At 40.9% G+C, this 24,143-nt stretch overlaps 1 protein-coding gene across 2 annotated transcripts in view; it reads left to right on the top strand.

Annotated features, from left to right (window-relative positions):
* The first annotated feature begins 548 nt into the window (after positions 1 to 548).
* The window catches only part of OXCT1 (3-oxoacid CoA-transferase 1), a 131,338-nt gene continuing 107,743 nt past the window's right edge, over positions 549 to 24,143 (top strand). Inside the window, exons 1-7 of one of the 2 annotated variants that reach the window (XM_024119268.3) lie at positions 549 to 795; positions 4,685 to 4,793; positions 6,484 to 6,574; positions 11,384 to 11,519; positions 14,818 to 14,967; positions 20,370 to 20,476; positions 22,896 to 22,956. In XM_024119268.3, the coding sequence (XP_023975036.1) occupies positions 718 to 795; positions 4,685 to 4,793; positions 6,484 to 6,574; positions 11,384 to 11,519; positions 14,818 to 14,967; positions 20,370 to 20,476; positions 22,896 to 22,956 (732 nt within the window). In that variant the 5' untranslated portion in view covers positions 549 to 717. Of the gene's footprint in view, positions 796 to 824; positions 1,028 to 4,684; positions 4,794 to 6,483; positions 6,575 to 11,383; positions 11,520 to 14,817; positions 14,968 to 20,369; positions 20,477 to 22,895; positions 22,957 to 24,143 lie in introns of those variants that run through there. The other variant, XM_028492880.2, reaches the window with a different exon arrangement.

Raw genomic sequence — 24,143 nt, 5'->3', positions numbered from 1 at the left:
ATGATAGGGATGGAAAAGAAGGTGTGCTAAAATCAGGTCCCAGAGGCCCAGTCCTAATCTTGCCTTCCTGACCAGGGACAATCTTGACCAGGCCTGTCTGATCACACTTCAAGGAAGATGGCTCGTGGCAGGTTCTCAGAGCAAACTTAACTCTACACAAGCCAGGGACAGGTGTGGGGAGAGGGGACTGAGAAATGCAAGACGTGGGAACGCTGTCCAGGCGAGGGGAAGAGAGGCGGTGGGCTTCCAGGCAGGTACCCCTTTGCAGCCCACACAGACGCCAGACACTGACATGAAAAAGCAGCAAGCTCCGGGAGAGGCCCTCCTGCGCCGTCCGAACGCTAGGCCAAGGCTTATCCCTGACCTTGGTAAAGACAGATACCCGCGACAGCTCAAAACCGAGGGGCTGCGGCGGCAAGTGAGCGCAACACGATGGTCTGGAATACGCCCGACGCGAGGAAGTATCCGAGCTTTGCCGAGCTGGCACTTTCCCCGCGACCCGCCCCGGCCGCAGGCCCCTCCCAGCGTCTCTTCTCTGTCAGCCGGAGCCCGGCCCCGGAGGTCCCAGGACGTCACCGAAGCGCGATCGAGCCTCCAGCCCGCCCCCTGCGCGCCTTCCTTTTCCTCCCGTTCGGTGACGTGGAAGCCCGGGCCGCGTCTGCTGACACACTCACACGCTCGCTTCGGCCCGGCCTGCGCCTAGCCCCCAGCCCAACCATGGCGGCTCTCACACGCCTCTCCTCCCGCCTGCGGTTCTGTGCCTACGCCCGCCGCCCCGGGGGCGCCTGGTCCAAGGTAAAGTGCGGGTGAAGAGCAAGGCCGCGCGTCGAACGAGTGCGGACGAAACCCCGAGTGGTGCCAGCGTTTTCCCCTCTGCCCGAACCCACCCGCTCCAGTCCGGTAGCCGGCATCCTGGGCGCAGTACGCAGGGCCCCGAGACGCGACGACGCCTTCCTTGCCTGGCCGCTCTGCCGCATGGCCTCCTTGGCTTGGTTCTGCACCTGCTTTCCCGATGGCGCGAAACGAGGCAAGGAAGCGCGCGGAGAGGCTGAGGGGCAGGAGGACGCCTGGCAGCGCCGCCGCGCCCTTCGGCGCTCGCTCGCGTCCTCCCGGGCACGCGTCTCCGCTTCGCGGGCAGCCTTCTGGGAAGGGGCTCTGGCGGCCTAAACGGGACGAGGAGGGTTCGCTTGTTTAAAGGGGGCAAGGGGCGACGGCTGTAACTGGTAGGTTTGCGCTCCGATTTGGGAATCTCGGGGCGGGGGCGCCTCTAGAGGCCCGGAACCCAGCACTGGGCTAGCCAGGGGTCGGCTTGAGTTCACCGCCAAGGGGGTGGAACGCTGCGCCCCACCTCCCGGATAGGGCTGCGCCACACCTCGGCGGTGGGAAGGGGAACCCGGACTGGAGCCCTTGCCTGGGTGTTTACCTCCCCACGCGGAGGAACCTGTAGAGGATAGGAGGTGGCTAGAGCGCGGGCTTCGGGCGCCGGCGTCCCTTCTTCCGAGGCTCCTCGGGATTTCCGATTTCAAAGCCTTTTGCAAACCTTGTTCCGCCTTCACTGCAAACACTTTACGATTGGTAGTATCCTGAGGCATTCGCGCCGCGATTGTTGGCTGATGTGTGGCCTTTTTTTGCCCCATGCTCTGTCCCCGCCTGTAAGCCCACGTCCCGGTGCGGTTCCTATTCCGACTCCTCGGACAGGACCAGAGCTCTGAGTCTTGGAGGGTGGCTTACCTCGGCTACGTCCATCACCACGGGAGCCTTTTCCTTGGAAGAGACAAGGAAAAGTGATGTTTTTACTTAGCAGCGTTTTGAATAATAGTTCCGAGCTTGAAAGCGTGCCTTGCACACTTGAGTACTCACAGGGAACTCCTGCCCCGCCCCATTGCTCTTCCTTCTTCCCCATGTCCACTCTCTGAGAGCGGTGAACGCAGAGGGGCCACCAAGCTCCGTAGGTAAGTGCTAGGATGATTTAGAACTGGAACGGTTTACTCATAAATGCTTCTTAGGAAGCATTTTGATAATTGCAGATAGCTTTGGATATGTAAAGCATTATTAAAAGGGACCTCGACCTTCAGTCAAATTGCTGTGGGCGCTGAAACTAATGCAAATCAGGACACAGCGATATCCTTGGGCCAAGGTCAATATCATTCCTTCTTTTGACAGTTACTTATTTGCCTAAGTATAACTTACTCATTTTCTTCAGTATATTGTTAAACTATTCCCGAAACCCAGCAAACCTCTTCTTAGATGGCCGAGCTACAAATTACGGGTGTTTCTGTATCTCATCTCTCCTTTCAGGTTTGATTATCATAGGTCCAACTCCAGCTTCCCTGTGTTCCTTCGGGCTTAGGGCTCTTACTGCTTATTTAGCCCTTAAATCCTTACCTCCTGCTTGCGTTAACTGTAATACTTGTGTACTTGTTTAACTTTTTGAATGTGTGTACATTGTCTTCATAACCAGATGAAATTTGCAGAGACCAAATTTGCAGAGACAGACCCTCTCTCTCTCTCAACATTACACACTACCCTGCATAGAATAGACACTCAGCACGTTTCATAGGTGGATGAGAGAACGCTGTGGGAAACTTATGTGGTAACCTTGACAATTTTTCTGCTAAACATACCCAACAGGTAAAATGAGATAGGTTTTTTTCTTTTTTATTTATGATAAACATGTCTTTCAAACTTGAGTTTGCATCAGAATTACCTGAAGGCTTTATTAAATAGATTGCTGTGTTCATCCCTAGAATTTCTGATTTAGTAGGCCCTGGCTGGAGCCCCATACTCTGCATTAATAAGTTCCCAGTTGCTAATGCTTCAGGTCTGAGGACGGCACTTTCAGAGCCATTGCCATTGACTTCGACTTAAATAGACTGTTGACTTAAAAAAATATATATATGCACAACGTGAGAGTTGCGAGTTAAGTTTTATCTGGGGCAAAATGAGGACTGCAGACCAGGAGACAGCATTTCAGCTAACTCTGAAACTGCTCGGAGGAGGCAAGGGGAGGGGCCAGGATATTTAGAAGTTTTGCAACAAAGAGCAGGTCATTGGGAATGTCAAAAGATTGTTGTTAAATAAAGAAAACCAGATATCTCAAGTTAAGGAATTTAGCACTTTTTTTCTCTGTATGGGAAATCACTGAAATCACTCCCTTGATATGCACCTCAGCTATCTGGGGCCTGTATTTTCATATCCTGAGTTTCCTCAGGGCTCACTGTAGGGAGTGGCTGCAGTCTGATGGCTGCTAGATGGTAGGTATTCTTTTTAGCCCTGAGTTTTTTCAGAGCCATCAGCTCACACTGGAGGGCTTGCAATCGCTGGTGACGGTGACATTCTTTGTTTACTAATATGGCAGGAAATATTCAGTTTCTCAGCCTACTTATTCAGACTATCAAACTTAATTTCTAAGATTAAAAATATGTTTTTGTATGTATGTGTGTGTTAAGACAGAATCAGATAACTCCTTGCTACTTGAGGATAGGGGAAGAGGAGAAAGCTGTTTGTAACTCAAGCCCTTTCCTTTCTATCCCCGCCTCTACTTATTTCCCCGTGTTTGGGCAGTGTGCCAGGGTATACCAAGCTCCTCATCTGACCCTGACCAAGGTTGAAATTTAAAAGGACAAAGGTCATTTGGGCAACCTATACCTTTGCAGATCTCATTTGACTTTCAGTATAGTTCTCTTAAATTTTCTTTTGTATTCTTTTTATGAAAGGAGTTTTTGGAGGAAGTAAAGAGTGACAGAGCTCATTTTTGCTGCTACTTTGACCCTCTCGGGTTCTCTGTCTGGGAGACTGATAGGCCCTGGATGTGAGCTTACAACCTCATTGGGCTGGTTAAGGGGCAGCATCTCAGGAATCAGGTGTCATTCTCTCTACTCCCTCTCTTTTAGGTTGACTATATAATGAGAATAAAGGAGAGAGGATGTTGAGTATGAGTGATTGATTGCAACACAATTGACTTTATCATTTTTTCTTGTCCATATTGTGGATGAAGTGTAAAGAGGGAAACAGTTTAAAACTGATGGTGAATGCTCACTAGATAGCCTGATTTGCAACAAATAGTACACTGGGGTAAGACTAACCATGCCTGTCTTGCAGATAACAGTTTGCTACTTTTCTCCAGCATCCATAAACTTCAGGCCCCTTAGGGGAATGAGTTTTTTGGTGTGCTGTTCTTTACTTGTGCTTTCAGGAGGCATTCTTTGACACCCAAGATTGGATCAGGGTCCAAATATGTAGTATTTGTAGTATTGAGAGCAACAGTTGTATCCTTACTATCGATAGATTGAAATAAATAGTGCAGAACTTGGCACATAAATTTCGGCACAGTAAATATTTGTTGGTTGTGTTGCTATCAGAAATTGATGCTTGATGACACCGATATTGTGAATTTGAGTCCCAGTATACAGGTTATCTACTTTCTTTCACTCTTTCGAGGGGCCGCAAATGACACAGAGTTTTTCTTATATAATAAAAGATATTGATCATGAGGGGATTCTGGTGATAATCTGTGGATAGAGTATGTCCATCCTACTCTTAAGATGAACTACTTATAGCCCGACTCTTTCAAAGATGATCTAGTGAAATTGTATAGGTAAAAATTGAATACATCGCTATACATGGAAAGCAAACGCATGTTTCCAAATGTTTATTCACTTAAAAATGTTTTTTAATGTTTTAGGGATGTGTTTGCTACTTTTCAACCAGCACACGTCGCCATACCAAATTTTATACGGATCCAGTGGAAGCGGTAAAAGACGTCCCTGATGGTGCAACAGTGCTGGTTGGTGGTGAGTAATAGTATTGTTTTTCTTTTTATGGTAACAGCCTTATGTTTTTAGCAAAGCAGGGAAATTACAATGGCAAAGTATGTAGGTTAGAAATGCCAATTATTTTATTACTTAGTTAATAAATGCCAATTATTGGAAATGCCAATTATTTTATTACTTAATTATTTATTCATTATCTTATTTTTATTTATTTATTACATATTATCTATTTTTTATTACATTGTCCCCTTCCTGAAAGCTTAGAAAGGTTTAGCACTTTATGTTTTACCTTTTCTTTCCTTTTATGTTTCTTTTTCTATTATTTTGAAAAGCTGATGCCTTAAATGGTGGTATCTTAGTAGTAGCTTTGAAAAATCCCTAGATTCTTGGGAATTCATTGATCTCATCACCCCACAGCTCGTCACTCCTTTTGTTTCTCTTCATTTTATGAGTTTGAGAGCACATATGCCTCTATCTGTTAGTGAGTCTCCCAAGTTCTTTGCTTCTCTTTGTTTGGAATGTCTTTTAGCACCACTGTCTCACTCATTAAACTTGCTGCCTGATTCTTATATTGTACATTTCTTTGGCTTTCTAGGCCTTGGTCACAAAAATCAAGGCTTATTTTTAAGGCTGCTCTTCATTCGTTCATTCATTCAACTCAGCAGTCATTGAACTTTAGACCCAATACCATTTGAGGAATTGTGGAAGATGTAAAGAAATGAAAGTCATTGGCTTAGGCTTCTAGATCTGCAAAATCTACTCAGGCATATAAAACAAACATTCTTGAAAAAGTGACTGTACAAAGGTTCAGTTTTAAAGGGGGAAAATAATAGATATGTAGTTAAGTGCAAGAAGAACAATGTGTAGCCGTATTAACACGTTGCACTTGGCCTTATACTTATGAATCAAGACTTGACAGTGATGTCTGGTACTATATAACGATGTAAAACATTTGGATACAGCTGTCTGACCATTTATTTTATTTTTTTTTTTTGAGGTTAATTTGTGCTTTTATTTGCCAGTAGACTTAACCAACGTGGCCTGCAAACTTTTTTGATCTAAAAGACATTTTACATCACAGTCCAACAAACACACACACGTATAAAATATGTATACATATATAAGTGAAACAAAAGTTTTGCCAAAAATGTCTATCCTGAGTGTTAATTCTTTTTTTTTTTTTTGAGACTTTTTTTTAAGCAGTTTTAGGTTTACAACAAAATGGACAGGAAGGTACAGAAATTCCCCATGACCCCCCTCCCCACACATGCAATAGCTATTATCAAGAGTGGTAGCTTTTTTTTTTTTTAAACCAGGGATGAACTGCCTTGGCACATCATAATCAACAAGTCCACGGTTCATCTTAAGGTTCACTTTAACGAAGTGAATAGTGTTGCATGTTCTATGGGTTTGGACAAAAGTATAAGGACATATATCCATCATTATAATGTCATACAAAGTATGTCACTGCTCATAAAAACTTATGTACTCTGTGTATTCATCTTCCCCCTCCCCTCAAATTCCTGGCACCAGGAATTTGATCTTTTTATTGTGTATTTATTAAGTTGCTGAGATATGCCTGTGCATTTTGCTTAGTAGGTATAATAATGTGCTGGTATATTTTCTTTTTTATTAAAAACACTGACCCATACATTTCCCTAAAAGAACATTACCCTCTACGCAAATTGTTTGTCTTTTTGGCTCATTATAGGTTTTGGGTTATGTGGAATTCCAGAGAATCTTATAGGAGCTTTGCTAAAGACTGGAGTAAAAGGACTAACTGCAGTCAGCAACAATGCAGGGTAAGCGTGCATTTTTAAAACAATTGGCTTGAAAGAAATGACAATCCTCCATGATATTGAAATGAAGTCTATCAGTGAAATGAAAAATTTCCCTATTGACAAGAGCAATATGTTCAAGGATCAAAAGATAATGTTTATTGGGACTTCCGCCACAGTCCAGTGGTTAAGACTCCGTGCTTCCACTGCAGGGGGCATGGGTTTGGTCCCTGGTCAGGGAAACCAAGATCCTGCAATGAAAAAAAAAAAAAAAAAAAAAAAATGTTCAAACTGAGTCCTTCATTTTAAAATTTAAAGATGTTCCTTTATGTTGTATGTTATTGTAGATCTTTGTTTATAAAGGAAGATGGACATCCATTTGAAATCTGTTTCAAGTCTTTTCTTTTGGTTATGCCCTTACCCTAGATGATACATAAAGAATACAGTCAATCATCACAAATGTTGCTGGTCTTGGTAAAAGGAGGAGCGTATGCAGCTGGCACTTAAGACAGTAGGCTCACATATCAAAATGGTCAAAAATGAGCCATACAATTTTAATGATGAGTGGCCTGCATATTAAGATATATTTAGTTATCAAGGAAAAAGCTATTTTTGTGCAAAATGGTAAATTGTCAGCTCTCTTTTAACAATGAAAGACTTTAAAGATCTTAAAAATTAAAGACATTAACTGAATTGGCAGTTTAGTCTGTTATCATAAATGCAATTTAGAAGAAATAGCACAGATTATTTAGGAAATAAAACTGATCTACATTTGTGCTCATTTTTTTCCTTTGCTGAGTTTATTTATGCTATTATTTTCATTTGGAAGGCTCTCCACTTCTCTGCCTATCCACATCTTTCCCATCTTACAGAAGAAGCCCTATCTAACTATAGAACTGCTCTAGCCTTCATTGATCTTTCCCCTTTCTAAATTCCTTTGGAGATGGTTAGCCTTTCTTTGTGTACTGTATTGTATTTATTATCTCTGATGTATATTACAGGCTAATCCTGTTACTTGGAGTAGTTTTCTTTTTTCTTTTTATTTATTTTTTGGCTGCTCCACGCGGCATGTGGGATCTTGGTTCCCCCACCAGGGATCAAACCTGCGCCCCCTGCAGTGGAAGCATAGAATCTTAACCACTGGACCGCCAGGGAAGTCCCTAGAGTAGTTTCCTATTTCCTACTATGCTTAGCCTATAGTCTCAGAATCACCGAGAGTTGGAGCTGGATGGGATTGTAGAGATCATCTGTTCCAGTTCCCTCATTTAACAGGGGAAACTCATCTGTAATCAGGGAAGTAACTTGTTCATGATCACTTGATATTTCTTAAACACATCCTGTGCCCTTTGAGCTGACTTTATATTTATTAAAAATACTTTTGATTATCAGTACTTGGTTGGTTTTCCTGTTAGCTCAGTGCTTACAAGGAGTGGTGTAGATCAATGTAAATTCTCGATGCAGAGTAGGTACCAATAACCTACTTCATTGAACTCAAAGAAGGCACTTTGCACACCCTCATTGGCAGTTGATTCTCATAATTAGAGGAGTTTAAATCCTTGAGGTCTATAAGGATGAGGGCTTTGTTTTGATCCTTAGAGTCAGATAAATGAGGACAACTTAGCATCACTTTACTGGAGAACCAACGACATGGTTTGAGTTGTTGGGTAAATGTAGAGAACATGGAATTAGAAGTAATGGTCATCACCAATATGGGGAATCGAAAAGAATGATACAAATGAACTTATTTACAAAACAGAAATAGACTCACAGACATAGAAAACAAACTTATGGTTACCAAAGGGGAAAGGGGGCAGGGGAGGGATAAATTAGGAGTTTGGGATTAACAGATACATACTACTGTATGTAAAATAGATAAACAAGGACCTACTGTATAGCACAGGGAACTATATTCAATATCTTTTAACAACCTATAATGGAAAAGAATCTGAAAAAGAATGTATATGAATATATAACCAAAGCACTTTGCTGTACACCTGAAACTAATACAACATTGTAAATCAACTATACTTCAATTAAAAAAAAAAGAAGTAATGGCTATTTTCTCCTTTAGAAAAAGACTCCATCTATATAAGTTCTGCCTGAATTGGAAGTCTTTCCAAAGCTCAGGATTCCTGATTGTCTGCTTTTGTTTTATTTGCTTTTAATGATCACTAAGACCTGTTGGCCTGAGGTACCACTTACTTTGCTAAGGAGTATTAACTGTTAGTCTTGATACGACAAATCCTACCTTAGGATCATTCAGATGAATTAATACTTTGATATGGATTGATTAGGAAGGCAGGAAAATTGCAGATGTTCCTTTGATTTTTGGAAGACTTGGACATATGAATTACAAGCCTGTATAAACCAAAAGTTTCATGATATGCTATATATCAACCAATTAAATCACAGAGCCAAGGGAAGAATAGGTGTGCTATATTAGTTATTTTCATTTCCTCGTGACAAGGTAATTTTGGATTACAGTTCTTGAAGGTGGGGATTTAGACAACTCCAAGGGCAGCCCCACTTCCATGTAGAAGACTAATAAATACTGACAGGTAATATGTACAGCAGTACATATTATGCATGATTATCCATTGATTATCCTCCCTTATCCATGATTTTGCTTTATGTGGTTTCAGTTACCTATGGTCGACCTTGGTCTGAAAATATTAAATGGAAAATTCCAGAAATAAACAATTCATAAGTTTTAAATTACAGGCTTGGGCTTCCCTGGTGGCGCAGTGGTTGAGAGTCCGCCTGCCAATGCAGGGGACACGGGTTCGTGCCCCGGTCCGGGAAGATCCCACATGCCGCGGAGCGGCTGGGCCCGTGAGCCATGGCTGCTGAGCCTGCGCGTCCGGAGCCTGTGCTCCTCAACGGGAGAGGCCACAACAGTGAGAGGCCCGCGTACCGCAAAAAAAAAAAAAAAAAAATTACAGGCTATTCTGAGTAGTGTGATGAAGTCTCGGGCCCTCCCGCTCTGTCCTGCCCTGGATGTGAATCATACCTTTGTCCAGTGTACCCCTCCAGTTGGTCACTTAGTAGCCACCCCGGTTATCAGATCCATGGTCATCAGATCCACTGTTGCCGTATCCTTGGTTATCAGATCCATGATCTGTATCGCAGTGCTTGTGTCCCAGGAACCCTTATTTTACTTAATAATGGCCCTCAAATGCAAGAGTATTATTAACAGTGGAGAGCTGTTTCCTCCAGTCCTGGGCCTGATGGGATGAGGGGAGGGGGCTGTTTGGACCCAGAAGAAAGCCTTATGGAGAGGGCTATACAATGTGCTGCAGCCTGCCAGGGAGAGAGCCAAGGGAATAGATGTCCTGCTACCATTCCCCCCCTCCCCCCCCCGGTGGTGCCTTAACACTGGCTGAACCCAGTCAGCAGTGGATGGGCCCAATCAGAAGCCAGAGGGCAGGGCACCCCATGATTCAGTCTACACAGGGCAGCTGCCCCAGGCTAGAGGTTGGAGAATGGATCCTGAGGGACACATAGCAAATATCCAGCATGAAGACTTGATGATTTGCATTTTTATTACAAAGGAGCCAGTGAGGAGGGGGAAAGTGAAATCAAGCAATAAATTCATTTGACAAATCGTCAGCAGATGTTTATGTAGAACCCTATCTGGAGGAAGAGTTTCCAAGGGAGATGGAAAGGCCAGTTCAAGGCCCCTAGACAGGATGTCTGGTGTGTTTGAGGGACTGTAAGGAGGCCAGCAGAGGTAGAGAAGTGAGCAAAAAGGAAAATGGGAGGAGTGAGGTCAGAGGTGTGAATGGGCATCCCATCCCATCACAGGGGGCCTTGCAGTCCACTCTAGAGACATTTGCTTTTACTCTAAATAAATGGGTACCAAGGCAGGGTTTTGAGCAGAGCAGTGACATGATCTGCCATATTTTATTTTATACTTGTATTTTTGGCTGTCATTTTATGAGTAGATCGTAGCAGGCAGGAGTAGAAACAAGAAAGGTTACTGCAGTATCCGGGCAAGAGATGGGCCGGTCCCAGAGAGGGAGTGAGAAATGCTCAGATTCTGGATAGATTCTGAAGGTAGAGTCAGGATTTTTCAATAAAGTTGCCGTGGAATGTGTGTGTCAGAGATCACACCATGAATTTTGTTTTGAAGTAGTGAGGATGGGGCTGCCATCAGGTGAGATGAGGAAGGCTGCAGATAGAGCTGAATTGAGGGGAATAGAATTGTTTACCTGAAGAACTGAAGTCCTAGCTAGATGGTAATTAGCAGTAGGTAAAAAACAAACAAAAAACGTAAAGCATTTTGTGTAATGTTTTGGAAGAGCGACTTTTTAGTGATTTGTAGCCCTCTAGTGGACAAATGTGTTATTAATCTTCAGGGAATTCTCACATCTCAAAAATGCACTCTTGAAAATACTTGTTATTTAGGCTTTAGTTTTCTTTAGAACCAAGTAAGAATAAATCATGCAGGTATTTCTTTTACACTCATGGTGGGTGGGAAATGTTATTAGATTCAATATTGGAAGCTAGGACTATAAAACAAGTCTATCAGGAGGTTGACAGTTACCTGTTACCTGAACTACTTTAAGGTATTCACTGTGTCAGGACAGTTGGGGAGAGGTTAGAGGCTTGGAAATGCGTTCTGAGAATTAGGAAAGAGTTAGTTGAGTGGGAATGACCACTTGTGGGCATGAGAATGAGGAGGGAGAGTGAAGTCGAAGTTGGGAGAAAAGGAGGTTGTCAGGAGAAATGTGAGTAGTTTGTCATATAAAATTTCAAGTTTTTGAATGTAAGTGATATTAATGTTCTATCAGATGTCCCTTTGATTGTAAGCTGCTTGCATTTTCCTTCTAGGGTTGACAACTTTGGTTTGGGCCTTTTACTTCGATCCAAGCAGATAAAACGCATGATCTCTTCGTATGTGGGTGAAAATGAAGAATTTGAACGACAGTATTTATCTGGTGAATTAGAAGTAGAGCTGACACCTCAGGTAAAAAAAATTCTTTTTTTACAATACTAATTTATTTTAAAATTTACCTTTTTCCTCCTAGAAATTTCATTGTATAAGAGAGGTAAGGTAGAATGCTCTTTTGCCAAACCAAGGAATTGTGTTTATAGGTCACACCTCCTGATTGCTAGAGAACTAATATTTTGTTGCTGTGCACTGAAAAAGAAGGTGAAAATATCTAGGCTTCAGGATAAAATTTTAAGTTTGGCACTATAATGTATATTTCATTGGAGCATGCAAAAGAAATTGCTGGAATGTTTGATGATTGTCCTAAAAGTCAATTCCTATGAATCACAGAATTAGAAATTTGTGGGGAATCTGGTCTTGCTGAGACATAGGAAAGTAAAGGCTGTGGAGGGACTACATCACAGAGTAAGTGCTGGGATCAGAGCCCAGGTGTCTAGAGAGCTGACGCCATTACAAAGGAAGCAGTGATTGCAATTAATCTAGCAAATTTCTGCTCACTTTATACACCATTTCCTCTCCTAACTGATTGAAGAGTTTGTCACTGAGCAAAGTTTTTGAAGCCATATGAGTAAAACAAGGGTCTACAGGTTGTATGCATTACTCTTCCATTTTGACAGGTCTGCCTTCATCTCTGAAACTGAGCCCACCACTCTGCTTTATTTTGTCAATAGAATGTATTATTACCACTGACTTCATCAAATTGGTAATAAATGTAATATAGCAGAATTTTAAAAAATTCAATCATTAAATCACCGTATATGCTTATCTGGAGAGAGCAGGCATGGGAGAACTGTTTTTTCTACCCGAAGCTTCACAGTGTTTTTCCAAGTCACACCTGATCATTCTACAGTGTTGGCACCTGTGCCTCTCATAGCATTACACATGCTTGATTTATCCAATCTTCATGTAAAGTTTTTTGAGAATAACAAAAGGTGTACTATCTTCATCACTTCTGCCGCTTTTACAAAATACCACAGACTGGGTGGCTTTGAGAAGAGAAATTTATTTCTCACTGTTATGGTGGCTGAGAAGTACAAGATCAAGGTACAGGCTGATTTGGTTCTTGGTGTGGGGAGAGGAGAGAGGGACAGGGACAGTGAGAGGGAGAGGGAGAGCACATGCATGTGAGTGCTCTGGGTTCTCTTATTATAAGGACACTAATCCTCTTTGATCAGGGCCCCACCCTTATGACCTCATTTTACCTTGTTGCATGTTGGGGGTTAGGGCTTCAACATGTGAATTTGGGGAGGGGGGGGACACAAATCCGTCCATAGCATATAGTTTTCATCTTCACATTATAGGTTGAGGTAACATATCCTTTGAGTTGTGGAGCTATTGAAAATTAACTTTTCAATTACCTTTTTTATCTTTTTTTTTGACTGTGCTGGGTCTTCGTTGCGGTACGTGGGCTTCTCTAGTTGTGGCGCACGAGCTCTAGAGTGCGCGGGCTCAGTAGTTGCAGCACACGGACTTCTCTCTAGTTGTGGTGCATGGGCTTAGTTGCCCCGTGGCATGTGGGATCTTAGTTCCCTTACCGGGGATCGAACCTGCGTCCCCTGCATTGGAAGGTGGATTCTTAACCACTGGACCACCAGGGAAGCCCCTGCCTTTTAAAAATCTTCTGCATTATCCCTTATTTTGTCAGAGGGCATATACATGGGAAAGGAACTTTCTTAATATTTCTTTCACATTCTTCCTTTAAGCTGAAAGAAGTCAGAATTTCCTGCCCCAACTTAGTGGTGCATGAGTAAACATTGGCTCTGGGAACTCGTTTTGCAGCCTGAGAGCCAGGGAGGAAGCACTGATGAAGTGGTAGGGATTAGGACTCCCTTGGGGGTTGGATGTGGGGTCTTGGTGGTACCTGCAGGGGGCCTGTATGTGGTAATAGTCGATTTTCATGCCTTTGCCCAGTTGGACAAAGAGGAGTATAGTATTCAGGGAGGATGGACATAAAAGATATTTTAAAGTAGGGAGTGTTATTATGGTTGTTTTGATGATTTAATTTTTGTGGATGTTATTAACTTAAAATACTCAAAGTGCAGGGAAGAGTCACCTCTGTCCATCAGTTAGAACAGAGAACCAGGTATCTGGAAGGTTTTCAGTTATGTCACAGGTCCATCCTTCCTCAGAATAGCCCGCCTATTCCAAATGACTCAGTGTCTGAAATCCCAGCTGTTAGTCCCTTCTTTGACTTCAGTATTTAAAGGCCCCAGTTCAAGTGGAAAATTGTTTTCAGGTTGGGACAATATTAACACACCATCATTAATATCTAAACCTAGGGAATTCCCTGGCAGTCCAGTGGTTAGGGCTCCATGCTTCCACTGCAGGGGGCATGGGTTTGATCCCTGGTGGGGGAGCTAGGATCCCACAAGCCGTGTGACACAGCCAAAACAAAACAAAACAAAACAAAACAAAATCTGAACCTATTCTTACTGCTGGTTAGCTAGTCAGTTATCTAGTCTGAATATGATGTAGCTAGACCGTAACAAGATGTTTCACATTAGGGAGCGTGTCAGGAAACGTTCGGGTCCAGAGTTATTACCCTGTGGGAAAACCAGGTGGAAAGGCAGGTGGTGGTGGAAGAGCTGGGGAAATTAGGTTTGAAATCACTGGTCCCTAAAAGGGGGACAAAGATGATCAGAAGAAGATACAAAAAAACTTTACATATAGCTGTTCCTACTCTGAAACAAAATTTGAATCTCTCTTGGCTTTTTAAAAACCATTTTACCTGTATGTTGTAATCTTTGTCTAGCTTGAATTTTTCCTTAGTTAGATAATGTAGTAGATAAAATACTTATGCGAATGGTTTAGAATAAATTCTAGATAGGTTTGAACGTTTTACATAATTATTATATAATCATAACATTGTTATTAAAGATAAGGTTCAGGCCATGCCTACATAGAGCACACAGTAAAACACAAAATTTAACTGTATCTTTTTTAATGTATACAGTTAAAGTTACATACTTCAGATTTGGAAATTTATTTAAAAATATTACAGATAGACTGATGTAGAATGTGATGTCAAGAAACCAGTGGAGACATGGAAGCTGAAAGCACTAATATACAAATAAGCTGTTCCATTAAGAATTAAGGATTAAGATAGAGAGGTTGTTGTCTAGAAAGATAGTAACTGTTTTACATTGATATTCTAGCCTGCGGTGTCAGCGAGACAAACCAGTATGCACTGCTGGGTGTGGTTTAGATTGATAAACACCTAGAAAACAGGGACGGTGCCTGTAAGTGTTTATGTGTCTGCAGACAGAAGTGTGTTTAATGGACTTCTGATGCAGTGTTGTTTTCTCACTTGTAGGGCACGCTTGCAGAGAGGATTCGTGCAGGTGGGGCTGGAGTTCCTGCATTTTACACCAGCACAGGGTATGGGACCCTGGTGCAAGAAGGAGGGTCACCGATCAAATACAACAAAGATGGCAGCATTGCCATTGCCAGTAAGCCAAGAGAGGTAAGAAAGCTGGATATCTCTATCAGCACAGGATTCCAGGTGGACTCGTTAGGTAACTAAGTATAAAACCACACCGGTGTGGGAACAAACACTGTCATTTATTCCGTAATGTAAACACGTTAGGTAAAATGTCTAGCTAAAACTGAGCATCTGCTAGTAATTTAAATCACATAGAGAGACCGGAATAAATAAATGAGAAGAAAAGAATCTGTAATCCGTAGAAGAGATGCAAGTCAAGATTAGTTTTATGCTAAGTTTTAAGAAATTTAGGAGCGTTTATAATTGCTGATTATGTTTATGTGGAAAATAGAGTAGATGTATGCTATATATGGTATTAAACTCTTCATGCTCAGGCCCCTTCTGGATGTGATTGAAGGGGGAGAAAAAAGCCAAAGAAATCACAAGTTTGTCTACGATCTTAAAAAGCGGGGGCAGTTATAACTATATAATGGAACAGAGGGTTCATATTATCTCCTTTGTCCTTCATTTTGTATACTGGACATATTTGAATAACTGAATAACTTAGTTTTATTTAAAGGGCTAGATAGGATGGGGTATCTTTATACTGGGTAGCTTCACTCACATATTAGAAAAGAATAGGGACTTACCTGGCAATCCAGTGGTTAAGACTTCGCCTTCCAGTGCAGGGGGTGTGGGTTCGATTCCTGGTCGGGGAGCTAAGATCCCACATGCCTCACGGCCAAAAAACCAAAACATAAAACAGAAGCAATACTGTAACAAATTCAATGAAAACTTTAAAAATAGTCCACATCAAAAAAATCTTTAAAAAAAGAAAAAGAAAAGAAAAGAACTCTAAATATAGGTATTTGAGATACTCAGGTTTGAGCCAGTTTTTAAAATGACACAGGCCAGCTGTATTTTTAGTATCTTTCCCTTCTCCCTGCCCACATGGCTCATGAGAGTTAACAAATGTTGCAGAAATGCTGAGCTTATCTCTAGGGAAGTGAAAATTTAGTAAATCAAGGGCTTTTATCACCTTTCTGCTTGTAGGGATGTTAGCTCTGCACGTCCGTGTTTTGAGGGAAGATAAAGGTCATGCCCTTGTCCCCTGCTGTCCAGTGTTTGTCCAGCAGCATCCTCCATCTGGAGCTTTGCCTTTCTGATTAGAGTGACCTATATTGACTCAAAGCTTTTGTTAAAATTTTTCATACTCTATCTTGCTTCTTTCTTTACTGCCTAATTAGGTTTAAAAAGTTTTTGACAAAGTAAGGGACAGGAACCTAATTATTAAGATGGATCTTGGTTAATATAGATAAAGATGCCTGGCAAAATCGGGTGAATGCTTTGAGAGCTTGCTAGAAGTTACAGCATTAACTCTCCTGGTGAAAACATAGGATAGACTAGAATCTGTTCTGAATGCCTGGGTTCATTTCAGCCTGGAGTCAGGTGTAGGAATCTAGCAGTTTTGTCATTTTGTCTGCATCCCCTAGGAATACAACAATAATTTCTTGAAATGATTCTTGTTAGCTCTTTGTTGTCCTTGATTATGGTGGGAAGAGGAAATGAGTGAATTCCTTAGGCCAGTGATAGTTATTGAGGACCTTCTGTTTGTCAAGCACTGGTCTAAGTGTGGTGGAAAAAGGGGTGTTCTAGACCAAGTCCCCCTGACAAGGAACAAATAGACAAACACAAAATGTCGATACTGGAAGTGCTGTGAACACAAGTCAAGTAGGGCAAAGGCAGAGAGGATGGTCAGGAAGGTGTGCTCCAGGCTGGGTCAGGGAAAACCTCTCTGAGTAGGTGACATTTGGTAGAGACCTGAATAAAATAGGGAATGAGCTGGGTGAAGATTACAGGTTTGTGCTCTAGTCAGAAGGAAGAGGAAGGACAGGGTCCCAGGGCAGGCTTGCCTCATGTGTGGAACAGCAGGGCAGTGAGACTGGAACAGAGTGAATGAGGAGAGAGTGTTAGGGTTGGAGGTTAAAGAGGCAGGAGCCAGACCACACGAGTTTGGCCTTTACTGAGTGTGGTGAGAGGACAACAGAGTGTTTTGAATATGGTGGGACAGTGATGGGATCTGAGTTACATTTTGGAAAGAGCACTGTGGCTGTTGGGTAGTGAGTTTTTTGCTGAAGACCCAACAGCAGAAGCAGGGAGACAGATGAAGAGGCTGTTGTATTAATCCGGGTGGGAGTGGAAGGTGGTTTAGACTAACACCACTTTAGTGGTGTTACCACCACTAAACAGTGGAATTTGTGAGAAGTGGTTGCAATTGGGAAATATGTTGATAGTAGAGCCAACAGGATTTACTGAGTAAGAAAAGACAAGAATCAAGCACGCTGCTTATTAAAAAGGGCCGAGCATGGGGGTAATCAAAGAGCTTTGCCTGGACTTGGTGCTTTTGAGACATTCATTAGCTTCCAAGAGGAGGTGTTCTGTAGGCTCGAGCTCAGCTCCGGGAGGCTTGAGAGCTGGGGTAGGAACTTTGGAGGCATCAGCATGTGGTGTTTAAATCCATAGGACTGGGGCTGGAGTGTAGACAGAGAACAGCTGTTTTGCATTTAAGGGTTTAGAAGAGGCCTGACATTGAAAGGTTGAAAAGAGGAAAAGGAGCAGCAAATAAGATGGGAAGGAGTGTCTAGTGAGTGGAGAGGAAACCCAGGGGAGTTTGGTGATTTGGAAGATGGGAACTTTTACAAAGGAGGGAGTGATCAACCGTGTCAGAGTATGAAGAGGTTGGGTAAGAGGACTGGAAATTGACTGTTGGATTTGGAAACGTGGAGGTCATTGGTGACCTTAAACAGTGATTTTTCTGGAGAAGAGGATTTTTCTGGAATGGTGAAAATTTGACTAGAGTGGATTCAAGAAAGGACTGAAAGATGAGGAAGTGGAGACTCTGAAGTGCATAACTCTTTCAAGTGAATATAACAGCTAGTTTGACAAAACCAATTCCTCCCCTGTTTTAAAATTTTAGGATAGTGAACACTTAGCAACTGCTGATGTGTAGACCCTTCAGGAAATTAGATAACTGGAATAGAAAGAAATGCCAATGTTTTTACTTTGCCCTGGCTTAGCATATATTTAGATGTATACGTAGTTCTCTAGATCTGTATGTAAAGGCCTCAACTGTCATCTCTGGTGATGGCTGAAATACAGAAGACTTGAACTATATTGATGTGTAGGTTACAAGTATCTTTCATATAATTTGTCTAAGTTCATATTAAGATGATCCTCATTCATCAGTGATTCCCTAAATTCGTTAATCTTTTCTAACAGGAAAGTGGGATAATGTCTTTAAGGAAACTGTTCTTTAAGAAATGATTCTGGGGCTTCCCTGGTGGCGCAGTGGTTGAGAGTCCAACTGCCGATGCAGGGGACACGGGTTTGTGCCCTGGTCCGGGAAGATCCCACATGCCGCGGAGGGCTGGGCCCGTGAGCCATGGCCGCTGGGCCTGCGCGTCTGGAGCCTGTGCTCCGCAACGGGAGAGGCCACAGTGAGAGGCCTGCGTACCGCAAAAAAAAAAAAAAAAAAAAAAGAAATGATTCTGTTTTAGTGCAAATCAAAACTACAATGAGGTATCACCTCACACTGGTCAGAATGGCCATCATCCAAAAGTCTACAAATAATAAATGGTGGAGAGGATGTAGAGAAAAGGGAACCCTCCTACACTGTTGGTGAATGTAAATTGGTGTAGCCACAATGGAAAACAGTATGGAGGTTCCTTAAAAAACTAAAAGTAAAGTCACCATATGATCCAGCAATCCCACTCCTGGGCATATATCTGGAAAAGACAAAAACTCTAGTTTGAAAAGATACGTGCACCCCAATGTTCATAGCAGCACTGTTTACAATAGTCAAGACATGGAAGCAACCTAAATGTTCATCAACAGATGAATGGTTAAAGAAGATGTGGTACATACATACAGTGGAATATTACTGAGCCATGAAAAGAAATGAAATAATTCCATTTGCAGCAACATGGATGGACCTAGAGATTATCATACTAAATGAAGGCAGACAGAGAAAGACAGATATCATGTGATATCACTTATATGTGGAATCTAAAAAATTGATACAGATGAACTTATTTACAAAACAGAAATAGACTCATAGACATAGAAAACAAATTTATGGTTACCAAAAGGGAAAGCGAGGGAGAGGGATAAATTAGGAATTTGGGATTAACATACACACACTACTATATATATAAATAAACAAGAACCTACTGTATAGCACAGGGAACACTATTTAATATCTGTAATAACCTATAATGGAAAAAAATCTGAAAAAGAATATATATGTATATGTGTACACATATATGTCTGAATCACTTTGCTGCACACCTGAAACTAGCACAATACTGTAAATTAACTATAACTTAAAAAAAAAAAAGAAAGAATTTCTTTTTTTAAACCACAGTTAAAGAAAAGTAAACGTACTGGAGCTTTCTCCAGCTTTCTATAAAAATGCATGCAATTTTTCCACTAGGGGGCGCAGTAGGAATGAAAATGGAGTTTGGCCTTCAAATGGCGCCCATCTTGCGTGGTGATGGAGAGAGGTATTGACGTTGTTTCCCCTCCCCGTTTCAATTCCCAGAGCTAAGTCCCCATGAAAAAAAAAGGAACAAAATGCCGCGGCATAGTTTTGCTTTATGCGTCTTCTCCCCTCCCCTCCCATTTGGAGTAGAATTAAAAGTAAATAAACATACAAAAATCAATAGCCTTCCATTAGACCAGTAATGACAGAGAGAAGGTGTAATAGAATAACAGTCACAGTGGTATCAAACACCAAGAAGCACTTATGAATAAAGCTGGAAAATATATACAAAGTGTTTTCTGAGGGAAAACTATGAAACTATTGAAGGAGGTAAAAGAAGACTTTAAAAAATTTAGGCCTATATTCTCACAGGTGGGAGGATATAGCATGTCAGTTCTCTACAAATTAGTCTACAATTTTAGGAATCCCAATTAAAATCTCAACAGAGGATGATGGATTCATTAGAAGAGATGAATGGATTTTTATAACTATTTTAGGTAGGAAAACAATGCATTGCCCATTTCCTGCAACTTACATGGTTTTCTGGGGTGGAGGGAAAGAGGGGCTCTTTTTCATGTTCAGTATGTAACTTATTCACACAAATAATAAAGTGAGTGCTAACACACACAGTCTATGCCGAAAGCATATGGAACTTTCAATTCCTCACAATTACCAAGCTTCCTCTTGCTTCTGAGCCTTTGCACATGCTGTTCCCTCAGTGTCCTCTTCACCATTTTGACGAAGTCCTGGTTGCCTGCACTACTCTTCTTTGAAGTTTCAGTTTAAATCTCTCCCTCCTTTTCTAACTAGGCTTGTATCCCTATAATCTGCCTCTATCAGAGCAGGGAGCACAACCAAACAAGACCTCTGCAGATCCTGACAATGCCCTCTTTGTCTCTTGCAGGTGAGGGAGTTTAATGGTCAACATTTTATTTTGGAGGAAGCAATCACAGGGGATTTCGCCTTGGTGAAAGCCTGGAAGGCAGACCGAGCAGGAAATGTGATTTTCAGGTAGTATAAGTATAATGGTTTTAAAAAATGTTAAATGTAATGCATTTCAGCAACTTTATATTTCTGAAATTATGATTACAAAATGGGTATCTTGATGTGTTTGGTATTTAAAAATTTATTTTAAAAATGGCTTAAAATCAAACACACCTCTGTGTGTGTATATAGGTGGGTGCAGAACCATTGCTCTGCGGTCATGCTGGTTTGATGCACTTGAGGGCATCTGTTCTGATTGGTTGGTACCCATGGTGCACTGTTCGTTAACTATTTGAATCTGTATATCCTTGTATATAGTCACATACAAATTATTTTTGCCCCTGTGTATTTTAGTTGCCAAAACTAGTTACAGTGTTGTGACATGCTTAAAAAATGTGACAAAAGCACACAATTATATTCAATTTTGACAGTGTCATTTATATGCATTGTCTTAAAATGCCTGTTACTTTGATAGTCTGGAAAAATATTGCTAATAATCACTTAGGTCAGTTGTTTTCCAGGCCTATTGGTGTCTTCTAGGAAATGCTTAAAAAGATTATGTCTGGGAAGTTGGTTAACCTTAATAATGTTTAACTTTCATTCTCGTTATCTAGATAGCCACAGATATTAAGCCACTTAATAGATTTCAATATCTTTTGATTACCCTAAGCATACTAAATACCAAGTTTTAGTATCTTGGATTTAGGGATTATATAGTTGTTTTTGCAAATTGTGCCACGTTTGAATATACTCATAAAAATTTTTCAAAATGTTTGGTCTTGAAGACATCACCTGTTAGGTTACAGAAATAATCATCTTTCTCATAATATTGGCCTTTTCCTGCTTTTAGTTAGTGATATTTTTTATCTTTACCAAATGCAGCTTTGGTATGATCATAATTAAATTATCAGTGATCACTCTCATGTTTTTGTTCATTTCTGAAGATCTTCTATGACATTAATACTGTATTTAATTTCTTGAATTAGGCAATTTTTTTGTTCATTTGTTTTTGTTTTGTTTTTGCTTTTTTGTCTGGGCCGCAGCGTATGAGATCTTAGTTCCCCAACTAGGAATCGAACCCGTACCCCCTGCGGTGGAAGCATGGGTCTTAACTACTGGACCACCAGGGAAGTCCCGGGATTTAGCCAATTTTTGATAGAACTAATTTTGGCAACTGCAGAGGACATTTTGAATGATGTCTACCTTATTTGACACCTTGATGTAATGCTTGCAAAGCTTAGTTGTTGCTGTTTTTTTAAAGATTAATGAAATTGTATAGTAGCAAATGGAAATGAATTATTTAAAATATTTCCATGAGTTTATCCTGTACTTTATTGCCTGTTATCTAAAGACTGCACAAGGGCTATTCTGAGTACAGACCTTATGCCTGTAGTTTCTGCTCAGTAGCCATTGAACTTTGATGTGAAATGAGAGTGCTTGTCACCAGTGGTCAGGTGGCCTAGATTCTTAACATACTGACTTCTAGGCTGACCTTCACGTTTAGTGGGACACCTGGTACAGAGGTCTGTCTAGGCCATTGTTAGAGTGGGCGGGCTCTGCACGCCTGCACCTCAGGCCACTCTGCCCTTGGAGCTTTTGATGCTGGATGTCTGGTGGAGTCCAACAAGGTAACTTGTCAAAGTACACAAGGATTCCTCTCTTGAGGACACACCTATCCTTAAATCCAAGTGAAAGAAACATTGGTGGCACAAAGAGCTGTTAAGACATAGCTGTGAATTATTTCTCTTTACCAAAGAATTTTCCCTATCAATTTACACTCTCAGAAACAAAAATATATTAAAATTTTTATGATTAGAGGAAGTGCATTAATTTAGGAACTTAGGAATGCAGAACCATCAGCAAAATTGGCCGCTTCTTAAAATTTTACACCTCAGGGTCTGATGGGGGGGTTGTAGCTTTAAAAATTTCATTAGAAGTTGGTTCTCCACACTGATCCATACAACTCACAAATCACCCATGAATGTTTCAGTTAATTTCAGCAATAGGTTTCTCTTTAATAGGAGTATAATTACTATACCTTCTCATATAAAGCACTTGTTACTTTTCTTAATATTTTAACAAGAGCAAGTTTAATGAAATATTTAACTATAAAACAAAGTGGCATCTCAGGTAAAAGACTTAGAGAAATTAGTTTTAGAGTAGATTTATTAATATCCATTTTATTTTTCTGTGTATAACTATGTTGAATATGCAAAATATTCCCTTTCTCTTAACCCCATAAAAAGCTATATAATTGAATGAAGTGACCATTGTATTGTTTTTGTTTACAAAATAGCTATAGAACTTATTGAAAATATGATACACTCTTTTAAAAAGATTCACAAAGTCTTGGTTTACAGAAATTCTTTTAATCTATAATTAAAGCTGAGAGAGACACTTCTTATTTTTGCCCTTCTTTCTCCACTTCCTTATTCCTCTAATGTAGGAAAAGTGCAAGGAATTTCAACTTGCCGATGTGCAAAGCTGCAGAAACCACAGTGGTGGAGGTAAGAGAAGAGGTTATTTCTGATTTCCTGTTGTTAATTTTCAAAATTGATGTTATGTGTTAGTTCAAGAAAAAGTACAATGGTTCATTTGTTTTCATGAAGGAGGGCAAACAATAACCACTTTTTCATTTTGGATGTTGAAGGATTCTATTTAAATATATCATAGTTGAAGTTTTGCTGGAACATGAGCTTTCTGGTTAGCTATGGTCTCACTAGAACACTCTGTTTGGGAATCAAGCTATTAGGCTGACCAGCTCATAAAAGTCTTTTGGAACCTGAGTAAAGTGGACCTTCCTGGGTGAAGTCTCCAGATGAAATTTCTTTTTTCACTTTTTTCTTTTTTTAATTTAATTTTATTTTTTTTATACAGCAGGTTCTTATTAGTTATTTGTTTTATACATATTAGTGTATATATGTCAATCCCAATCTCCCAATTCATTCCCCCTGCTTTCCCCACTTGGTGTCCATACGTTTTTTTCTCTCCATCTGTGTCTCTATCTCTGCCTGGCAAACCGGTTCATTTGTACCATTTTTCTAGATTCCACATATATGCGTTAACATATATTTGTTTTTCTCTTTCTGACATACTTCACTCTGTATGACAGTCTCTAGGTCCATCCACTCTCTACAAATGACCCAGTTTTGTTCCTTTCTATGGCTGAGTAATATTCTATTGTAAATATGTAACACATCTTCTTTATCCATTCTTCTGTCAGTGGGCATTTAGGTTGCTTCCATGACCTGGCTATTGTAAATAGTGCTGCAATGAACATTGGGGTGCATCTGTCTTTTTGAATTATGGTTTTGTCTGGGTATATGCCCAGTAGTGGGATTGCTGGGTCATAATGTAATTCTATTTTTAGTTTTTTAAGGAAACTCCATACTGTTCTCCATAGTGGCCGTACCAATTGACATTCCCACCAACAGTGTAAGAGGGTTCCCTTTTTTCCACACCCTCTCCAGCATTTGTTGTTCGTAGATTTTCTGATGATGGCCATTCTGACCAGTGCGAGGTGACACCTCATTGCAGTTTTGATTTGCATTTCTCTTATAATTAGTTATGTTAACCAGCTTTTTGTGTGCCTCTTGGCCATCTGTATGTCTTCTTTGGAGAAATGTCTATTTAGGTTTTCTGCCCATTTTTCGATTGGGTTTTTTTTTTTTAATATTGTGCTGCATGAGCTGTT

This window comes from Physeter macrocephalus, chromosome 8, assembly GCF_002837175.3.
Source record: "Physeter macrocephalus isolate SW-GA chromosome 8, ASM283717v5, whole genome shotgun sequence".
Taxonomy (NCBI): Eukaryota; Metazoa; Chordata; class Mammalia; order Artiodactyla; family Physeteridae; genus Physeter; species Physeter macrocephalus.
Note: the sequence above shows the minus strand (reverse complement) of the source record. Positions and strands in the feature narration are given on the sequence as shown.